At 43.7% G+C, this 18872-nt stretch overlaps 1 protein-coding gene across 1 annotated transcript in view; it reads right to left on the bottom strand.

Annotated features, from left to right (window-relative positions):
• Positions 1 to 126: 126 nt before the first annotated feature.
• myo10l3 (myosin X, like 3) overlaps positions 127 to 18872 on the bottom strand; it is a 53824-nt gene continuing 35078 nt past the window's right edge. Inside the window, exons 19-41 of the mRNA XM_046404127.1 lie at positions 17802 to 17882; positions 15461 to 15585; positions 15170 to 15284; positions 12122 to 12228; positions 9980 to 10420; positions 9839 to 9869; positions 8881 to 9708; positions 7957 to 8080; positions 7395 to 7638; positions 7204 to 7299; positions 6904 to 6997; positions 6023 to 6078; positions 5794 to 5936; positions 5408 to 5602; positions 5115 to 5272; positions 4466 to 4589; positions 3809 to 4106; positions 3498 to 3705; positions 3216 to 3352; positions 2947 to 3070; positions 2389 to 2844; positions 2066 to 2257; positions 127 to 1891 (exon numbers count right to left, since the gene is read on the bottom strand). Of these exons, the coding sequence (XP_046260083.1) occupies positions 1787 to 1891; positions 2066 to 2257; positions 2389 to 2844; positions 2947 to 3070; positions 3216 to 3352; positions 3498 to 3705; positions 3809 to 4106; positions 4466 to 4589; positions 5115 to 5272; positions 5408 to 5602; positions 5794 to 5936; positions 6023 to 6078; positions 6904 to 6997; positions 7204 to 7299; positions 7395 to 7638; positions 7957 to 8080; positions 8881 to 9708; positions 9839 to 9869; positions 9980 to 10420; positions 12122 to 12228; positions 15170 to 15284; positions 15461 to 15585; positions 17802 to 17882 (4482 nt within the window). The 3' untranslated portion in view covers positions 127 to 1786. The remainder of the gene's footprint in view (positions 1892 to 2065; positions 2258 to 2388; positions 2845 to 2946; positions 3071 to 3215; positions 3353 to 3497; positions 3706 to 3808; positions 4107 to 4465; positions 4590 to 5114; positions 5273 to 5407; positions 5603 to 5793; positions 5937 to 6022; positions 6079 to 6903; positions 6998 to 7203; positions 7300 to 7394; positions 7639 to 7956; positions 8081 to 8880; positions 9709 to 9838; positions 9870 to 9979; positions 10421 to 12121; positions 12229 to 15169; positions 15285 to 15460; positions 15586 to 17801; positions 17883 to 18872) is intronic.

Here is an 18872-nt window from a genome sequence, read left to right on the forward strand (position 1 = left end):
TTCAGCTAAGATTAGCTGTCACATGATGATGATTATGATGTATTTTTTACTTTATTAAATGTATGTACTATTTTGTACTATTTACATGACAGAGTATGGCACAGCAATAACAAACACACAAACAGCTTTGAAATACAATAATTTATTAAAGCATCTTTAAATTCTGATATAAAACATTTTCTGATTCTTCTTCTTCAAAACAATCAGAAATCTCAGAAATACAGTCATCGTCAACGGCAAGATCAGTCTCTGGTATGGCCGCCGGCAGCTGACCAGATAGCCTAGTGAGAACGATTGGAGAGCAATGGAAGACAGTGATGTGATGCGATGTGAGGTAAATACTAAGCTCAATATGTCTGGACCATACTCTTATCATGAACTACATGGTAAGTCAACTGGCATATGCTTGAATCCTCCAGGTTAGCGAGATAATACAAGGAATTGAGCATGTTGAGGGTGTTGAGGGCAATACACTTAGATCATTTTATGCTGACAAAAGCTCAGAAATAGGACAAAAAAAAATGGAGAAAATCAAACGTAAATAATGAAACTTGTCTATTTCTGAATATAAATTTCTGCGTCCCCCTATGCACAAATAATAGAAAAAAAAGTATTGAGATGACTGCATCAATGCATTTCCAGCACACTGTTCACCTCGCTCAGTCTGCTTTCTCTACCAATCCACGATACCTCAATAAATAAATACCTCACCCTCACATGGCCTCTGACATCGCTGAAAAAACACAGTAAAACAATCTCTAGACACAGGTGTACTGAACAAGCGAGATCCTGCTAGTTTCTCAAAACACATCACTGAACATCAGTTTCACCCACAAAAGTTTCAAAGACATACCCTGAAGTCAGTGCACAATGAAACAGCTCAATGCAAAGTACTCTTTCTGGGAGAAAAGCACAAATTGTTCGAGTGATTTTAGTAATTTTGAAAAGATGCTGGACTGCAGTGGTTATAAATGTTGCATCCCCACTGATGCAGTGGTTATTCATATTTGAATTGCTTTGTTTGCTTAATGCACCAATGGAAACCACAATAACCACTGACCAAGATACGAAACACCTCAAAATTTATATTCCATTCCTGAAAGGCTGAATCTGCACTAAATATCTTAGCCCAGAATAGTTCAAATAAAAACTTAAATAAGGCAAGATGAGGGAGATAATCTCCCTGGGACAGTTACAATTATGCATTAACCTGAGGGAATCTTCATCCAGAAGAACATTCATTAGAATGGGACACAATATGTGTGGAAATAACACTTGAATAAAGGTATGTTTGCCACTGCAGCTCATTCTTTCATCTCCTTTCAATGGAAATGTACTCTTCTGGAAATTAAAAAGACCGGAGATATTGAGTGAATGTTTTGAATTCTGAAACACAGGGTTTGGTGGAAAAGGAGTTGGTGTTTCTGGATATTTAAAAGAAACCCATGAAAAGACAACTGATGTGCATCTCAAGTAAGATGTGAGAAATGATCAGAGTAACTAATGAGGGTGAGTAACATGCTTGGAGACTGCATGGAGGGAAGCAACACTCCAACACTGTAACATCTTAAAATAATGCGACCACTTGAATATTTCCACTTTTTTCCACAAGCAGTAAAGGCATAAACTTATGTCTCTATGGGAAGCAATTGTTCTGGATGGAGTGGGTCTACGTTGCCAATCACCAGCTCAGAAATGCAATGTCTGTCTGCATCTTCTTTCCATGCTTGCTTGTTTTCCGTCAGGTGAACTATAGCTGAGTACATTTCTTGTGCTGTCATATCAATCACCTGATCCAATTGGTTCCATAACTGGACACAGACTTCACACTGCAGCGCTTCTTCACAATCATGTTTATGTAGGCTTTCATGATCTTTGTGATCTCTCCAACCTGGAGAAATGAAAAGATAAAACGCACAGTCAGCAGAGAAGACAACCAAGGATATGCAGATGGATGTACAATTTGTTTTCCGTGAGCAAAATCAGAAAAACCAACCCAAATTCTGAAATCCTGCTTCCTCTCACAAACCTGCACAATCTAAGATCTAAAGAAATGATGAGGTACCTGCGGTGTGTCGAAGAACATTTCTCTCTCGTCCACAGTGATCTTGTAGGTGCAGGGCTGCGGAGCGCCGAAGAAAATGATGTGCTCATATGGGAAGGTCTCCAGTGGTTTGGGCTCACCTCTTTTGTAGACAGAAACATTTTCAGCACTCACACTAAGCCAGAGATCATGAGGGAAGCCTCCTTCTTTGCACTGTAAAGACACAAAACAGGACCTCATGAACATCATCCAGTGTGAGTCTGGCAGCTGGGTTTACACCAGTCTTATATGAATTAAAAGCCTGTTTGACATATAAGTCGCAATCGAAGAACCAGCAAACTTACTTCGACGTCAAACAGTGTGGATCCATATCCAGGCCACTCCTTGATGATGGTCATGTATTTGAGCATGGCCTGATGTTGGTCCAGACCCTTGAGGCGGGACCACTTCTCCACGATGCTCGCCCTGGTGGCAGACATCTCCTCCTTTATCCACATCTCCAACATCTGCTCCTCCTCCAAGCGCTGCTTCTTCATTGAGCCTGTCTTCAACCCCCGCCGCAGGGTCCCATCCAGGAAGCTGGTCCTCCGACGCTCCAGAGTTTGTCCGGAACCTGAGGCTCCACCCACCTTGGTAAACTGGAGGATGCGACTGCGCAGGCGGCCCACGGGGTAAACGTTTTCCAGGCTCCAGGTGACTCGTGCTTTATCCCCATGCAGAAACTGAAGGCGTAGTGCAGCCAGGTGCTGCAGGGTCTCTTCACGGGCAGGAAAGTGACCCCGTGTCAAACTCTCGTGGGCCTGAAGGAATAGCAAATGGTCATGAGCACCAACTGCAACATGCGATCTAAATCAACATGTGATCTATCAATAATGAAGACTAACACGAGGAATAAAACACACCTGCTCAAACATGAATGCAAACTCCACTCCTTCTTTAGGCATGCTTTCCACATCCAGGAAGCAGTATAGTTTAAAATAGAGTTTCCACTGGCCGTCTTCCTCACCTTCCTCACTGCCAGCCAGCCTGGTGGGAAATGCACAAACCTCTCACTTATATATTGATATTTTAGTCCCCTCATATCATTATCAACAGATGTTTGACGTCCTTGGTAACAGGACCCTGAATTTCTAATAATAATATCAAATATAATATGTAACAGGAAGTATACCTTTCAAATTTAGCCAATACGTCAGCCACAAGAACCCTGCTTTCCACAGCTTTGTCAATGGTGTTGTTGTGTTCAAAGAGTGCAAACATGTTCCTGCTGTCCTCCATGGCGAGACCTCTGATTAGCTTCTCCACCACCTGAACAAAGTGATGCAAGGTAAGAACAATCACTACTTAGTATGTATTGGTATGGTTCCTCCTTTTGCCATGTTATAAAACAAAATACAAATAATCACAGTGACATTTAAAATAGCCTATGTAGCAATCACTACAGCTCACTTACCTCTCCAGCAGTGGTGTGTGAGTTAATGGAGATCTTGCAGGAGCCTCCACCATGGCAGTAGACCGTGGTGGTCATTTCCTGTCTGGTAAGCAGTGCCATGATTTCCTCTTGAGAGGGAACAAATTCTCTGGTCTTGGTCTTCTTCAGAGACTCACCGATGAAATGGGCAAACATTTCAATCTCTGTACCAGGGAACAGCTCCTTAATCCTGAAAACACCCCCAAAACACAAAGACAGTTAACTTGAAATTTCAACCAGTTGTAATCTATGACCATAAAATAGTTATGGATGATTGCATGTGCCAGCTGCACCTTTTGAGGTGAAACTTGAGGTAGCGCAGGATGCCTCGGCTGGGCAGGAAGGTGCAGCTCATACAGGTTAGGAGATGCCAGTGGGCGCGATTGGCAGGGCTGTTTGGGTGCGGAACATGATTGGTTTGTTTGATCAGCTGACAGTAAACCTCATCTCTTAATGACCTCAAGTCTTGACAGGTCTGTAGGATCCCCTGGATGATTGGTACCGGATCCGACACTGCTTCCATCTCCTGCAGCGAATTGAAAATCTTCACCGCCTCATCCTGCAGGCTGGTATAACCCTTTTCCTTTTGCACTACGAAAATAGCAAAAATATCGAGAATTTTCTGATTATTTTCTTTGCCTTAAACCTGTAATCAAAATAATCATTAATGAAATGACGGAGCACTTTTAAACAGAAGTGCCAATGTGTGGTTTTTCTACACTAAAAGCTTCCTCATCTGTGTCAACACAGCCATCTATTTTATTTTTTGTGAAAAGGAAGTGGCCACTATTTGATGAAGTAGTACATAAACAGAAAAATGCATGCATTAAGGTACATGTAAATGCCCAAAAAAAAAGGATCTTTTAACAAGTCATACCCAACAATTCAAATGGCGTATCTAACTTTGTCAGTTTCAACAGAAGTCAGTAGCGGCAGCTTGCAATACTCACAGTGGATGCTGACATCTCCGTAGGGCAGAGGTAGAAGAGGGGAGTGCAAAGGATGTTGGGTATATCTCAGGATGGGGTTCCTCCAGTATGTCTGTTCCACAGCCTCCACATTCAAACTGCTCTCCTGGGCAGACAGAGAACTGGATCAGTCATCTTAAAGTAATGTGGTCATGAATTATCTTTAAGTAGAGGACACTTACAAAGGTGGAGGTTTGTGTTTAATTGAGTTAATCAAGTCAGTTTAGGAGAAGTAAGGGAGTATAAATATCACAGGTGAATATTATTATTGTAGTAGGAAACAGCTATATGTGCAGAAAAGAGACACTGTGTTCTCAAGCAGGCAAAGTCAAGACTTAAAGATCACAGCACACACTTAGTGAGTACAGGTACCTCACTTCACTACAGTGTGTGTCCCTGCCAAAGGTTTGCATGACTAAAAAAACAAATTGAAGTTAAAATGACATAAATGCCGATATGTTAATGAAAAATCATGCAGGAGTATCTGTGATGTTTTTATTAGCACATTTCATGAGACACATATAGAATAAAATCTCATGGCAGGACATTGCACAAGGACTGGCAGCTATTAGCATGACACTAGCAACTGAGTTACAACAAAAAGAGAAACAGTTTTGTGACTCTTTAATACCTTGATGTCCCTGATGAGCTGTTGCGTCGGCGTTTCGATGGGAACCTTGCTGTCTATTGCTCCCTGTATGGCGTTCGCCCACCGCATGGCCTCATTCAGCATTTTGGTGTAAAGACGGTAAGAGTGTTTACGTCCGTGGACGATTATATTCCAATAACCTGCAAGGACGAAAGTAATTAGAGGTAAACTGACTCCCTGTTAGAGCTTCAGACAAAGGAAACTAAAGCTTAAACTCATATGAATATATTTCCTTTGATCAAAATGATTGAGAATAATGTTGACCATGAACTGACCAGTGTCCTTGAAGACCTTTTCATCTGGCTGCACCACAGAGCAGAGACTGTTGAGGACCAGAGTTCCCAGTTTGGAGGCACTGCGCTCCGACGACTTATAATAGTCCAGAGAGTTGGTGGTGAGAACAAACCAGCGCTTCTTCAGCTTCAGAGAAGTGCTTTTGGCTCCTGACTTCATCTCTTTATGTAGCCAACCTGAGAGAGGATTAAAAAAATAACTTAGAGCAGATAAAAATACACATGACACATTATGTTTATCTTTCTTATTTATTATTTAATTTTCTCTACCAAATGCAACACATCTTGCATTTTCAGTGCAGAATCACACCAAGCATACGTAAGCACCTGAATTAAATCTGGAAGTATGCATATCTCAAATGACTGACCTCTGACTAAGAACTCCTGTCCGTCAACCCTGGAGTCGCCCTTGGATTTCTGCAGCAGGCCGATCCAGTGATGCATCTCTTCAGGAGTGTCTGTGTTGCAGTGGATCACGCGGTTGGCTGTGATGATCACAAACGAGTTTGGTCTGCGAAAAACAGAAAGCACACGTGCTGTCATATCACTGAGAGTCTAGTTTAAAAACATCTTATATGTTTCAAGGCTCTCTCTTACCTGTCGGGGTTATCTGATGCACAAACAGAATCAATCAAGCCCACATCCAGTGTGCCCTGGACAGAGAAAAGAGGGGCAAATTGACATAATTTTATTAGCTGCTCATTCACTGATGAAATAAACATCCTCAGCTGGTACCCCAAGCGGTTTTATTCTAAGAGTGTGATTAATTTAAAATACTATTTGTTCAGGACCAACATGGCCTTGTGACTTACGGAACTCGTGTAGGATTTAGTGGCATCTCACAGTGAGGTCGCAGATTGCAAATAAACTGAACACCTCTCCCCTTCATCAAAAACACAAAAGGCTCTCTCCTATAGCCAGAATTTGGTTTGCCCGCTCTGGGCCGGAAATTGTAGAAACTTGGTATTAACATGGCAGATTCCCTGTGTAGATATAAAAGGCTCTGACTAAACTATCAAAAACACAACAATTCTGCATTTCAGGTAGTTTGGCAAATAAGTGATGGCAAAATGTGTGTTTAGCTGTTCTAAAGGCTAAAATTGTCAGATGCAGTTATCGAACATTCCACTGTCAGAAACTTGCAGGTTTCAGGAAGATACAAACACTGTTCACCAATCCAGCAAGCTCTTCATCAGAGCCATACTGAGCCCTCTGATAGGGGACAAATGAAGGGAAGAAAATGGCTGTTCTGAAGTGATACAGCAATATTTAATATACGCACAGCAATTGTTTAACCATCCACAAAAATGAACAACGGTACACCAGCGTGTGTGTTCTGCTTCTTCAGCTTAAATTACTATACGACCCAATTTTGGACCATCATACTTCAGCTGATTCAGTTACATGTTCCATCATTACTGCTGAAAAATGGAGCTGAGGCTGGGGCCCAGACAGAAGAGAGGTAAAACAGCACTAACCACTGCATTCTTGGGGTTGGCCTGTTCATGGTGCATCTCCATGAGCTGCTCCGGGCTGGCGCTGTGGACCCGACTCAGCACATTGAACCAAGAACTGGATGGGGTCAGAGGGAGTTGAGAAAGCGAAAGTCAGCAAACATGTAATTGAAAATTACATTGTGAATTTCCACTGGCAACCACAAGGGGGAACTTTGTCTCCACACATCACATTTACAGAGAGATGCTGACAAAGTAAAACACCAGCTACAAAACAGCAACAGTTAGCTGGTTATTTCCAGAGAATACATGGACGTCGTGCACCTGGCATCTTCTGGAGACTCGGCATAAATGTGGTAGGTCCTCTCCTCGGTCACAATATTCAGTGCATTTTCCTTCTCGTGATTGTCCACGATCTCCCTACAAAAGGGCCATGGTAGACCAAAACTTAGTGAACTATTTCTATTTATTTTAAGTAAAGTAGTGAGTAAAACAAAACAAAAAAAACCTCGTACTTAGCAGTGTGGACATCGATGGTTCCTTTCAGCTTCTCTTCACTGTCGTTCTCAAAGTACATAAGCTTCGACTCCCGCAGAACGAACCAGCGCATCTTCCAGTTGCGCCGAGACAAGGTGGACATTCCTCCACCTTTCTTGTAAAGCCAGCCAGATTTGACAGAGTCCTGCTTGGCTCGAAACCACATGAAGGTCTCATCCTTCAGGACACACCATCGACGACGCCACGGTATCATGAGTCCACCTGAAACAGGAAGACGTGCAGAAGGAGAGAGACAGGAAGTTTTATTTATGAGCAAACACCTCCTGCCAACACAACAGCATCCACTGGAAACAAAATACACAGTATTTGATGAAAAACAATAAAGAGTAAACAACAATAAACTACACTTAACAAACACACACAAAGGAGTAGACAATACTGAAGTACTGATACTTAAATTAAAGCATAAAAAGTCTGTCAAATGTTTCTAAAACTGACATAACAACCATGCAAGCTTGGCTCAGCTGTGCACAAACTACCTGCATGCCTGCTGGGCAGTGATTTGTCAAAGCGACTCACTTTTCATGTAGAGGTAGCCGTGGAAGTATGGAGGCCCGCTGCCATTCAGGAGATTTACTCTCCCATTGGAAACCTCCTCATCTGTGTCCACATAGCCGTCGTTGTCCTCATCGCTGTCAATGAACTGAAACGCAAACAGCAGCATTTGTGATTTTGTAAATAAGTTTGTATAACCAGCAAGTGTACAACATATTCATTCATTCATTCATTTTCTATGCTGCTTACCCATCAGGGTCGTACAACATATTTAAATGTTAAAATCTGCACATCGGTAATGTTTCCAAGAAAGAACAAGTTGTTCCTTTCAAGACTACAGGAAATCAGAGTCGAGAGGGTGGATTTTGCAGGTTCAGTGCCCAAAATCTGTCTGACCTTGCTGTTACTATGTTGTCAATCAGCCTCATAAAATGGTACACACACACACACACACACTCACACTCCCTCCCTCCCTCCCTCCCTCCCTTTCTGTTAGACATTTTGCTGATCTTACAGTGTCTGAGCTCTCTGTTAGACTCAGAGTATCTGGGAATAGATTCATGTGCTCATCAGCAGAGCGAAGACAAATAACTGCAAGAGTTATTCAGTGTGCATGTGTGCAAGCCTGAATCCCCTCTTAACATATAAAAAGGCTCAGCTCATGTTAGGATCACAGTCAGTGTCAGTGCATGTGTGAACAATGGTTTAAGTTAGAGCTGACCTGGAAATGGAAAATGCAGCAATTTCCATGTTTGAGTAAAACACATTTATTTTTCAGTTCAACTGCAATTCAGGTCACCTTTTTTTTAACAGAACAAAAGCAATGCCTGATTTGACTAAATTTACAAAATCTCCTTCCACCTGCCCTCTGACTGCTTCAAATGATTACCCATCTGGATTAGAACTGTAGCATCTGACAGAAATTATTCTTGGTTCGTTAGTGCTCACCGAGTCTGAGCTGCCTCTGAAGGAGTCCAGGCTGTTTTGGGTGCAGGAGGATTTTCGCAGCACCTCCTCATCTGTGATATGGCCATCATTGGTGCTAGCCCCTGAGCTCCCATGAGCCTCCTCAAACTCCTCCTGGTCGTAGTCAGACTCTGTGTCCGGCAGGTTTGATTGGGATGGCTCCTCGCTCACAGACTCAAAGCCTGACCCCCTGCTGGCCCTCGGGCACGGCCTCCTTTCTCCATTAGTGACTGCAGCACCTGGGGGAAGTCTGGAGGTTTGGGAGTCTGTTAGAGGAGGGACATGACTCAGTCCATTAGAGGTAAGACGGGAGAGCTTTGACGCTGCGGGAGAGGATGCTGAGGAAGGGGTGTCCACTGGTCCTTCTGCAAAAGCAGGTGGAGGAGGGGGAATACTTTGGAATACTTCCTTGTCCAGAGGAGCCACAGCTGGAGGAGGGAAGTCAGGCAAAGGAATGCATTCGTCCTCAGCATGGAAACCCTCGTCCACCTCCTCCTCAGCCAGAGGGGCGGTAGATTCAGTCGGGTCGTGGAGGTTTTCCTCACTCGAGAGGGATGGCTCTAAACCGCCAAAGTCCAGGAGCTCCAGAAACTCTGTAGCCACACGGGAGGCTTCCTTCTCCAGCCTGTAGATCTCAGCATCCCTCATCTGTCGCAGTTCCTCTTTGGAGACATCTCCAAGAAGGGACACCCCGTCTTCCTGCTGCTTCTGCAGACGTTCAATCTCCCTCTCCAGCCGCAGGATCTCCTCCATCTGGCGGCTCTCCTCCTCAGAGGTGTGACTGTGGGACAGAGTTTGAGACAGCTCCTTCTGTAGGGAAAGACAAGGACAGACAGAGAGACGTTTAAACACCATCACACTCATACCTCATAATGTGTTTTGCAAAGTGAGTAACATTTTTGGACAATGTTGTTTTTATGGTTTATTGAAAAGGATTTACCTTCTGACAGACACCATTTACCAGCAAGTTCCTACAAACAAGATAAAAACCATTTTGACAAATGTGTCAATAAAGGAACATATTAAGGAAGATATTAAAAATATAAATTAAATGCATCTTCAAAATAAAAAAGTGAATTACCTTGTCTCGTCTGCCCTAGCTGCCATCTTCTGCTCCTCCTCTTTCTCCTTTATCAGACTCAGCTCCTCCTTCCTCATCGACTCCTCCTCTTCCTCCCTTCTCTTCATCTCCTCATCCATCAGCCGCTGCCTCTCCTCCTCCTCCTTCCTCTTCCTCTTCTCCTCCTCCTCCTGTTGTCTCCTCTCCTCCTCCATCCTCCTCCTCTCCTCCTCTACTCGCCTCCTCTCCTCTTCCTCCTCCCTCCTCTTTCTCTCTTCCTCCTCTCGCTTCTGTTTCTCCTCCTTGATCTGGCAGTAGAGCGATCGGCCCAGCTGACCTCTGTGATGTTTCTGCAGGACGATGGTGGCCAAGCGCAGGCGCAGGAAGGCGCGTCTCCAAAAGTGAGCGCGGTAGTTCTTCTGGATGGTGACAACGCTGGATAAAACCCTCTTATATTGTTTCCTGATGAGAAAATCAAATACGCACATTCACAGTGAGCATCCCAGCACATACCTAATCCAGCACTATCTGAGAATATTGTGTGTCGCCACAAACATGTGTGACGTTTGTACAACCCACTGGCATTCACTGTTTAAATAAACATGCTGGTAGAAAACCTGTATGTTGTGAACTGTGCAATGTTTAGAGTCTGAAGAACTAGTGCTGCTCCACTGTGGCCATGTGGGCTGCTGTGTTTAGCCCTGTGACTAAGCCTCATCACCCACACACTGCGCATGCATTGGATACACACACATTTAAACACGCACATCACACACATGACTTTGCAAAGGACCACACACACACACTGCTCTTACTTTCTGACCCTTATCCTGGTCTAGTCTCCACAGTAATCACTCTATGGCCTCTGACTGGTCTCAGGACAGAGATAATGTTACATATAATAAGACAAAGGCTTTACTTGTGTCTTTAGGGAGCTTCCCCAGCCTCTTTCTTTAGTAGGAACGGCTGTGAAGGGAAGTGAATTCGCAATCTGGACGCCATCATCAGTCCCATTATACTCTTGCAACAGAGCCTTTCAGAGGACTGTATGTGACCCTATGTATTGCAGTGTACAGGTGGAGCACAGCTCCATCAGGGCACATGCCTTGGTGTGTCTACATGCGCAGGTTTTAAACAACCACAGTAATGGATGTTGCATCTCATAGGCAGACCAATGATGAGTGGTGGAAAACTTGTTGCTCAGGTTGAGATGTATTCATCGCAGAAAAACATCGACTGTGTTGCTGATAGTGTAGCAATAAATTAAAGCCTTGTTCATGCTCACAGATAACTTTGTCTGTCCAGCTCAGGCGTGTGATCTGCACATCATTCCAGATCACACTGTCTTCAAGATATACTTGTCAACTGTATGAGACTTTGTAACCTTCAGATACCCCATAACCCCAAGTTCCTCCCTTTTTTTCCCTTTTAAGTTGCTTTAAGCTTGTTAAAATGATTTTATTCCACACTGTCTGGAATTTTCTAGGACTTTTTAAATGACAGCACCATCATGTACATGGTATGCACATTTCTCCCAATTTGAAAGAACCAAAGGAACCTGCATCATGTTGATCACTTGTACTCACTTTATTAAGGACATTTTGTTTCTCAGACTTTCAAAATAAAATTTTATTTGATATAATTTCATTAAATGTGGGTGTGATGAAACAAAATTAGGACATTTAGGACAATTAGTCATCCACAGAGCAGGGTTTTTTCTTTTGCAATCAGAGCATTTGTATATAAGACTTTCCAGACAAAGAAGTTTGTAGTGAGCATGACACATTTCTCCAAAATTCTGACCTATTTGGGTTCTTTGGAAACTCTGGGATCTCAACTAGATTTTTTTAAAAGTACCGTAATGTAATGACTGACCCTACAGCAAGCCAACAAGAGTTAAGAGGTGTAAAACATATTTCACTTGTGAGATAAAATAACCCTGTACCTTTATAGCACTAGACAATCTGTAAAGCAATATGCACTGATACTGCATTGTGCAGACAGACAAAAAGGTAAACACGTGTGCCAAGGCATGCACATATGCACGTAATCCCCCCACTCTCCACTCTTCCCCAAACACACACAGGCTGTACACCTCTATTACAAAACAAACACTGACAACTGTCGCTGCCACTCACCCCTCCTCCACACACCAACACTCACCTTGCCACATAGCTGAGGATGTGGGCGCGGATCACCATGCCAGCCCTGTGCCGCACCTCTTCCCTCTCCTTCTCCAGCCTTTGCTCCAGGGCCTCCTTCAAGAATACCTGCGGGACAAGCAGAGCCACGGCCGACAGGGAGTGGCAGGGAGAGAGAGAGAGAGAAAGACAGAGAGGGAGGTTGGGGGGAGGTAGGGGTGGAGGGAAACGGGATGGGTTAGTTCCTCTTCTTGGTAAGGCTGCAAAAGAGGGCCCACAGAGATGTGAAGGGCCCCTGTTGTCTGCTGGCAGCACCCTATGCCCACTGCAGAGGAAGCTGTGGTGCAGCTGAGGCTAGCAGTTTAGCCACTCTCCCTGACTGCCGAGCAGAGCAGAGGGGAAAACTGGCACCGAGACTGCAGTGTTGCTGCTTATGCCGCTGCTGCAGAGCCTCATTGTGTTCAGGCGTCCTTCCTGAGCATTTCCCTACTGCTGCTGCTGCTGCTGCTGCTGCTGCTACCGCTGCGTTGGTAGCTCGACTGACGTGCACAGGCAGAGAGGCACAGAGAGCGAGAGGGGAGGGGAGAGGTAGGGAGAGGAGGGATGGAGGGATGAGGGGGGGAGGGATGGTGGCTGGTGTCCAGATAGAAAGCCACACCCCTCCTTGCTCTTATGAAGGAAGGAGAAATAGTTTAGTTAACCCTTCCCTCACTCCTGGAGACTTTTTTCAAAGTTGGTACTGTTGGGACATTTGACAGCCTGCAGCTCCTCTTAACCTTAAATGCTTAAGAGAATACAGCAGTGACATTACATTACAAAACATAATCAGATTTTGTCTGTCTGACCATGTAAGCAGACTGGGAGAACCAACCAGCTGCATATGTGGGTTTATGTGATAATGCGATATCTGTTGTTAGCCTGGAGGATCAACTGCTTCTACAAGGAGGACAGACCTTTGAATGACTGTGTGTGTGTGTGTGTGTGTGTGTGTGTGTGTGTGTGTCCCAGATGTTCCACTAATCAAAGGATCTCACAGCTGCAGTCCTGCCTGTCTCTGTAAAGGCTGTGAGAGGAGGAAGCTTCCACTCCGTCCACATCCTTCCCTCGTCTGTAAAACAAATGCCTTTCAAACACACACACACACACACACATCTGTGCAACGTCACACAAGCCACTAATTCTGGGTACACACTTCCTCTGCACACAATCAGCATGTATATAATCACACACAGATTGTTTCACCAAAGGAAACGTAGCCCCCTTCTGTCTCTCAGCCCTCTCCCCACAACCCACTCCACATTTTCCCCGAACCCAAAAATATTAAGCTGCCATCAAAAACACACAGACTAAGACAGACTCTGTGCATTTTTGGGGGGGGGTCTTAATTTGACCCAGTAGTCTCCTCTCTTTCGTCTCTTGCTATGTACATACAGTGTAAAGTGAAACAGTCATTGGTAGAGTCAGCCAAAGGTCAAAGAGCTGACCCTGGACGCATAATAAAGTTTTAGCCACACAGAGGAAGTCAGTAATACATTCTGATGCATGTGCAAAACTAATATAAGCTTGTGCACATTTATGGCTGTGCACTGGTTACATATTTATTTGGACCAACATGTGCTTCACATCAAACATTTATGATGTCGACATATATTACAACATGCCATGTGTGCAGCTGACACTATTCATAGTGTGGCAGCCAAATGGGATATTACAACAAAACTGTTCAAAAGGGAACCAACAAATTTGATATGTCTCAACGATCTAACGACCATGAAGGAACCACAACTTACAGCAGGAAGTAAGAGGGACAGAAATGCGGATTTAGCTGATTTTAAGAAAGCCTATAAAACTGTTTTATTTATATCCTCTTTCTGCTGCGTCGCGGTCGTCTATGCTGAGTTCAACGTGAAGTGAAGAGGTTTTTCCGTCCGGATCAAACAAGACATTAAAGGTTAATCATTCAACGAGAGTGCAGAGCAGAATGACAGGGCTTGGAGCCTGGTAGTTGATGATTGCTTGAAATCAAAAGGCAGAGGGAGGTAAAGAGAGGATGAGGGACAGAGAGGGGGAAAAGATAAGGGAAAGATAAGCGTGGCTAAGAGTTGCAATAGATGGTTAAAACTTTTCTAAAGATGACTTCATGAGATGTGACTCTCCTCTAACCTCTGCTACGCTCCATCACAGCCTTCAAATCACTGACTGGGAGTTCAGTTTATCACACTGGGGAGTGTCGAGAGGCTAACGCTCTTCCAGCTACAATTAGGCTGCCTCAGGATTACTGTAACCCTCGCATTGGGCCGTAGTTACAGTAACAGTCGCTGGTGTCAGGGATTTTAGGAGTAGCCATGTAACCCTGTGGTTGTCAACAGGAGAGCAGTAGATTTGACCACAACCGGCCAGAAAATCTTTGGGACATGAGTCACAACTGGGGCCGTCCAAACTGTGGCACACATTAACAGCTTGGGAATGACAGCAGCTTGACTTCTTGAGAAAGAATCAGTCCCAGAAGACGACGGATTAAAACAATATATCCTGATTTCCTGCAGACTCATCTTCACGGAATTGTCCATGTCCAGTATTATGTTGTGTATTATATTATGTCTGACATGTTGAAAATGTTACGAAGAGCATGCAAGTGGCTGTTTAGTGTACTGCAGAGTCCATGTTACAGTAAAACATGAAGCGTAATGTCACTCGGTCGCTCAGCCTGCGCTGCTGTGTTCTCGTCTTCTTCGAGCCTGCAGTTCTACCCTGCCTAAGAGTGTGTGTGAGCGTGTGCTGTTCAAACAGTCGAGTTATGGAGACTCACCCACCTTTCTGAAAAAGCTGGTCCTCACAAAGCAAAACCTAAAATTTCAGGGTAAAACTTTGTTTTTGGATAATGTTAGGGGTAAGCTTGAATGTTAGGTTAAGGGCTGGGACTAGGTCGGGGCAGTGGTTATGGTTACTGTGAGTATCCAGGGCATGAATGCAAGTCATGCTTAAGTGACTCCTAAGTGACAAAAACAAGTTTGGGCATGTGTGTGAAGGAGTGTGTGTGTGCGTGTGTGTGTGTGTGTATGTGCTCCACCTTTGTCTTCCCCAGTTGCCAATCTTTCTTGTCTTTGTCATGAAGAGTGAGAAGCTCTGAGCAGCTCTGCTTCTCATCAGCCGAGGGGATTTTGTTCTTCAGGATCATCTTGTACCTGTGGAAACACACACAGATACAAACACACCAGAAGTCATTTAACAGCAGAGGATGAAATTGCTTCTGTGGGAGCAGTTGAGAAGTTGATTTTTTTAATTTGACTGTTTTTTTCCCCCTGTTCTCCAACATAATTCAGCTTGACGCATGCAGTACTTCATGGGACATTCTGCTGACCTGCTGTAGAAGTCCTTAAAGGTTCTACGAACAGGGAATCCAGCCTTGCGGATCTTCACAGTTTCCAGCATCCCAGAATATCTCAGCTGGTTCAGGACCACGTCAGGATCAAACTGGTTGGCTTTCTGTAGATGACAAACAACAACACAACATGAAAACTACATACACCAAAATACAGCAGCACAAACAGCTCTATGTTTACTTGATTTGTTTTCCAGCAACAGCTCTGGATTGAAAGCTGACCCACACACAGGTTTTATTCAGCACAATTGATGTTTTGGTGATTATCTGTTAGTAGAAGGAATGGGGCAGCTAAACATCGCAGGCAGATACAATCCTCCACTGGTGAGCCCACACACCACTTCAACAGCTCTTACTGCTGAGTCAAGTTAAACTTGAACTAAAAAGTAAATTACCATGGTGAGTGCTATCATTTTACATTAACAATCGGGTTACTGCAAAGAAAACACACACCATCAGAAAGAGAAACCTGAACAGTGTTGAGCAAGACCTTGCCAACCACACAGACTTATCTTTCTAGAATAATCAGCTGCATTGTTCACAGCTCTGTGTTACCAATGATCCCCAGGCCCCGTTTGTTAGAACGGATCTGTGATGTCTGCTGCCTTACACCCTCTACACAGGCTGCCCGATCATTCAGATGGACCACACGAAGGCCATTGTCCCCCAGAGGACACGCAGCGCTGGATAAGCCCAGTGCAGAACAACAGCATTCCCCAAATGTGTCAAGCTAATTACAGGCTAATGCTACTACGCATGGAAACAGACATACTTGGATACAAAGGCGCTTGCACGCCTGCATGTGTTCATGGTCATAATTAAACACACGCAGATAAACGTGCACCCCCTCCGGAGCTCTGAACTCTGCTCTTTAGCAGAGGATTTAGACAGCTGAAAGAGCTACGGCATGTCGACTTGTCTGAGTGAAAACAAGCTGACCATTCCCTCTGCGGCATTTTTTCCAAGGAGACTGTGAGCATGTAAATGACATGAACATGTCATATATATATATATATGTATTGTGAGTGTGTGTGTGTGTGTGTGTGTGTCTGGACACATATTCCTGTAGTTGTGGGGACAAAAATCTGTTCACACACTTTAGGAGGACCTGCTTTGCTTATGAGGACAAAATGGGACAAAAAGTCCCCAGGGTTAGTAACATAAATATTAGGGTGAAGACGTGCTTTAAGGTTAGGCTGAGGTTAGGGTTAGGATTAGGCAAGTAATATTTACTGCTATGGTTACGTGGTAAATGAATGTCAGTCTATGTAAAGTCCCCAAAAGTGACGGAAACATGACTCTGTGTGTTTGTGTGCGTGTTTGCATGCATGCAATCATGTCAGAGGGTTGCGCACGCAATCCCATCACTCGGCAGGATTTGCGGAGGCACGGCTTGTTCCATCTTGACCAACTGAGTCAAGTGAACGAATGTGAGGCAGAACCAGTGACAAAGGGAAACAGAGAAAAGGAGGCGAGTGGAGAGAAAGGAGGCGAGAGGAAGACAGCGCAGTTTCCATGCTAATAAATCAGTGAGAAGGTGTGGAATGACGCAAAGTGAGTGGGAGGTGAGAAACTGAGAGAAGCAGACAATCATCACCTTGTGTTACATTAATAAGTAACAGTAACAAAGAAAATGTCACTGGGTTACAGAGCAGTTAATATGGTCTCTCACCCACAGAACAAACAACAACAACAACAACAAACAAACCAAAAAATATATATAATTTAAATATAATATAATTTAATAACATAATTTTACTAACTTTCCCTCGGGATCAATAAAGTATGTATCGATCTATCTATATATCTATCTATCTATCTATCTATCTAGCTATCTTTCTCTGTACTGTTGCAGTTATGTAGTTAAATAGCAGTAAATAAACATCCCGCTGGCTGCACCTCGGCCTCAGCGCTGTGGTCTTATCTGGGCATTCCACTGATGCAGCGAGATCAGCAGAGCATCAGCCGAGCCGCTGCAGCTGGAGTGGCCAGCAGTGACCTCTGACCTCTGGTGAAGGGGGTGAAGTGGTAGGAATGTGCTGGTACGCTGCCCTTTCATTTAATGAATGACAACAAGAGTCTCTGCATTAAAGCAGGGGACCACTGTGAGATTATTAGTAATGGAAAATTCACAGCAAAGACAGAAAGTGTAGTTACTTTTCAAGTGTGAAGTGTGTATGACTTTGATGTAATGCGACTAAATATTAGCTTTGAGCACTGGGAGCTATGAATAGGACCAAGGAGGTTTAACAGGCGCTGACCTTGACAGGACACGACAGGGATTTTACTTTTTTTGTGCAATGAAATTTACATGACCTACCTTGTCCATGTTTGGTTTGATGCAGCGGACAAAAAAGGGGTTGGAGGCGCTTAGTGTGGCCATCAGGGAATGAAGAGAGTCCTGAAAGACATCAGCAACAAGAGGATTAAGATCAAGGCAGCAGAGAAGCTGGCTCTACAGTCCAAATACATTCCTTCATGTCTATTTATTATTTATGCATAAACCTCTCACCTTGTGGACGGTAATAAGAAGTGTGTAGGTACGTAAGTATGTCAAGAGTCAATTTGAAATCCGGAAAAGTCTCACTATATTATTTCTTCAATAGTCTGCCTACTGCACGTTTTTAAAAGACATTAACAGGGGAAATATTCAGATCCTTTACTTCAGCATCAATACCAGCGTGTTGGGCCAGTCCAGATTAATAGACATCAGTGTGTTTCAAGAACTTCTCCCTGAGTGAGGGCAGAATCAAGAAAAGTGCCACCTTATTTTTCAAAATTCTTTAAAGCAGTTAATTTCTGTTAATATATGCTGAAATTGTCTTGCCAGAGTGGCAGATTGTTTTCTCACTTTTCACACAAAAGAGTAAGACTTTTAGGACTCAGTAACAGACGCAAATTACTTGGTAAAATTTTTTGATGATTTTTGCTTTTTCTGTACACAAAATACCAACCTCCAAAGTAATTCAAACAATTAGATAAATGCAAAGTACTTCTTTCTGTAATATTATAAGTAGCAGAAATGAGAATTACACATAAAAGAATTAAGTACATAAAAACTGTACTTAAGTACAGTACTTGAGTACAGATTGCATAAATACTCCAATACAAGCAAAAATCCTGAAATGTGCGTAGTATCAGAACTGTATTGTTTAAAATGTGTCAGAAAGTGAAGATGAAATGTAATTTGTTGCTTTGGGTCTCTCAGGGGATATTGCTTTGTCTATATTTACTTTAACACACATGCACAAACACATACTCTGAGGACCCTTCAACCTCGCAGTCTTTGTCGGTCTCGCTCTCCTCGCTGCCTCAGACAGTCTGTCTCCAGCGAGGCCTGGCCTGGCAGAGCAGAGCGTGATTGGCCCCTGGTTGGCCCCTCTCTGCCCAG

The sequence above is a fragment of the Scatophagus argus genome, chromosome 11 (genome assembly GCF_020382885.2).
Source record: "Scatophagus argus isolate fScaArg1 chromosome 11, fScaArg1.pri, whole genome shotgun sequence".
Taxonomy (NCBI): Eukaryota; Metazoa; Chordata; class Actinopteri; family Scatophagidae; genus Scatophagus; species Scatophagus argus.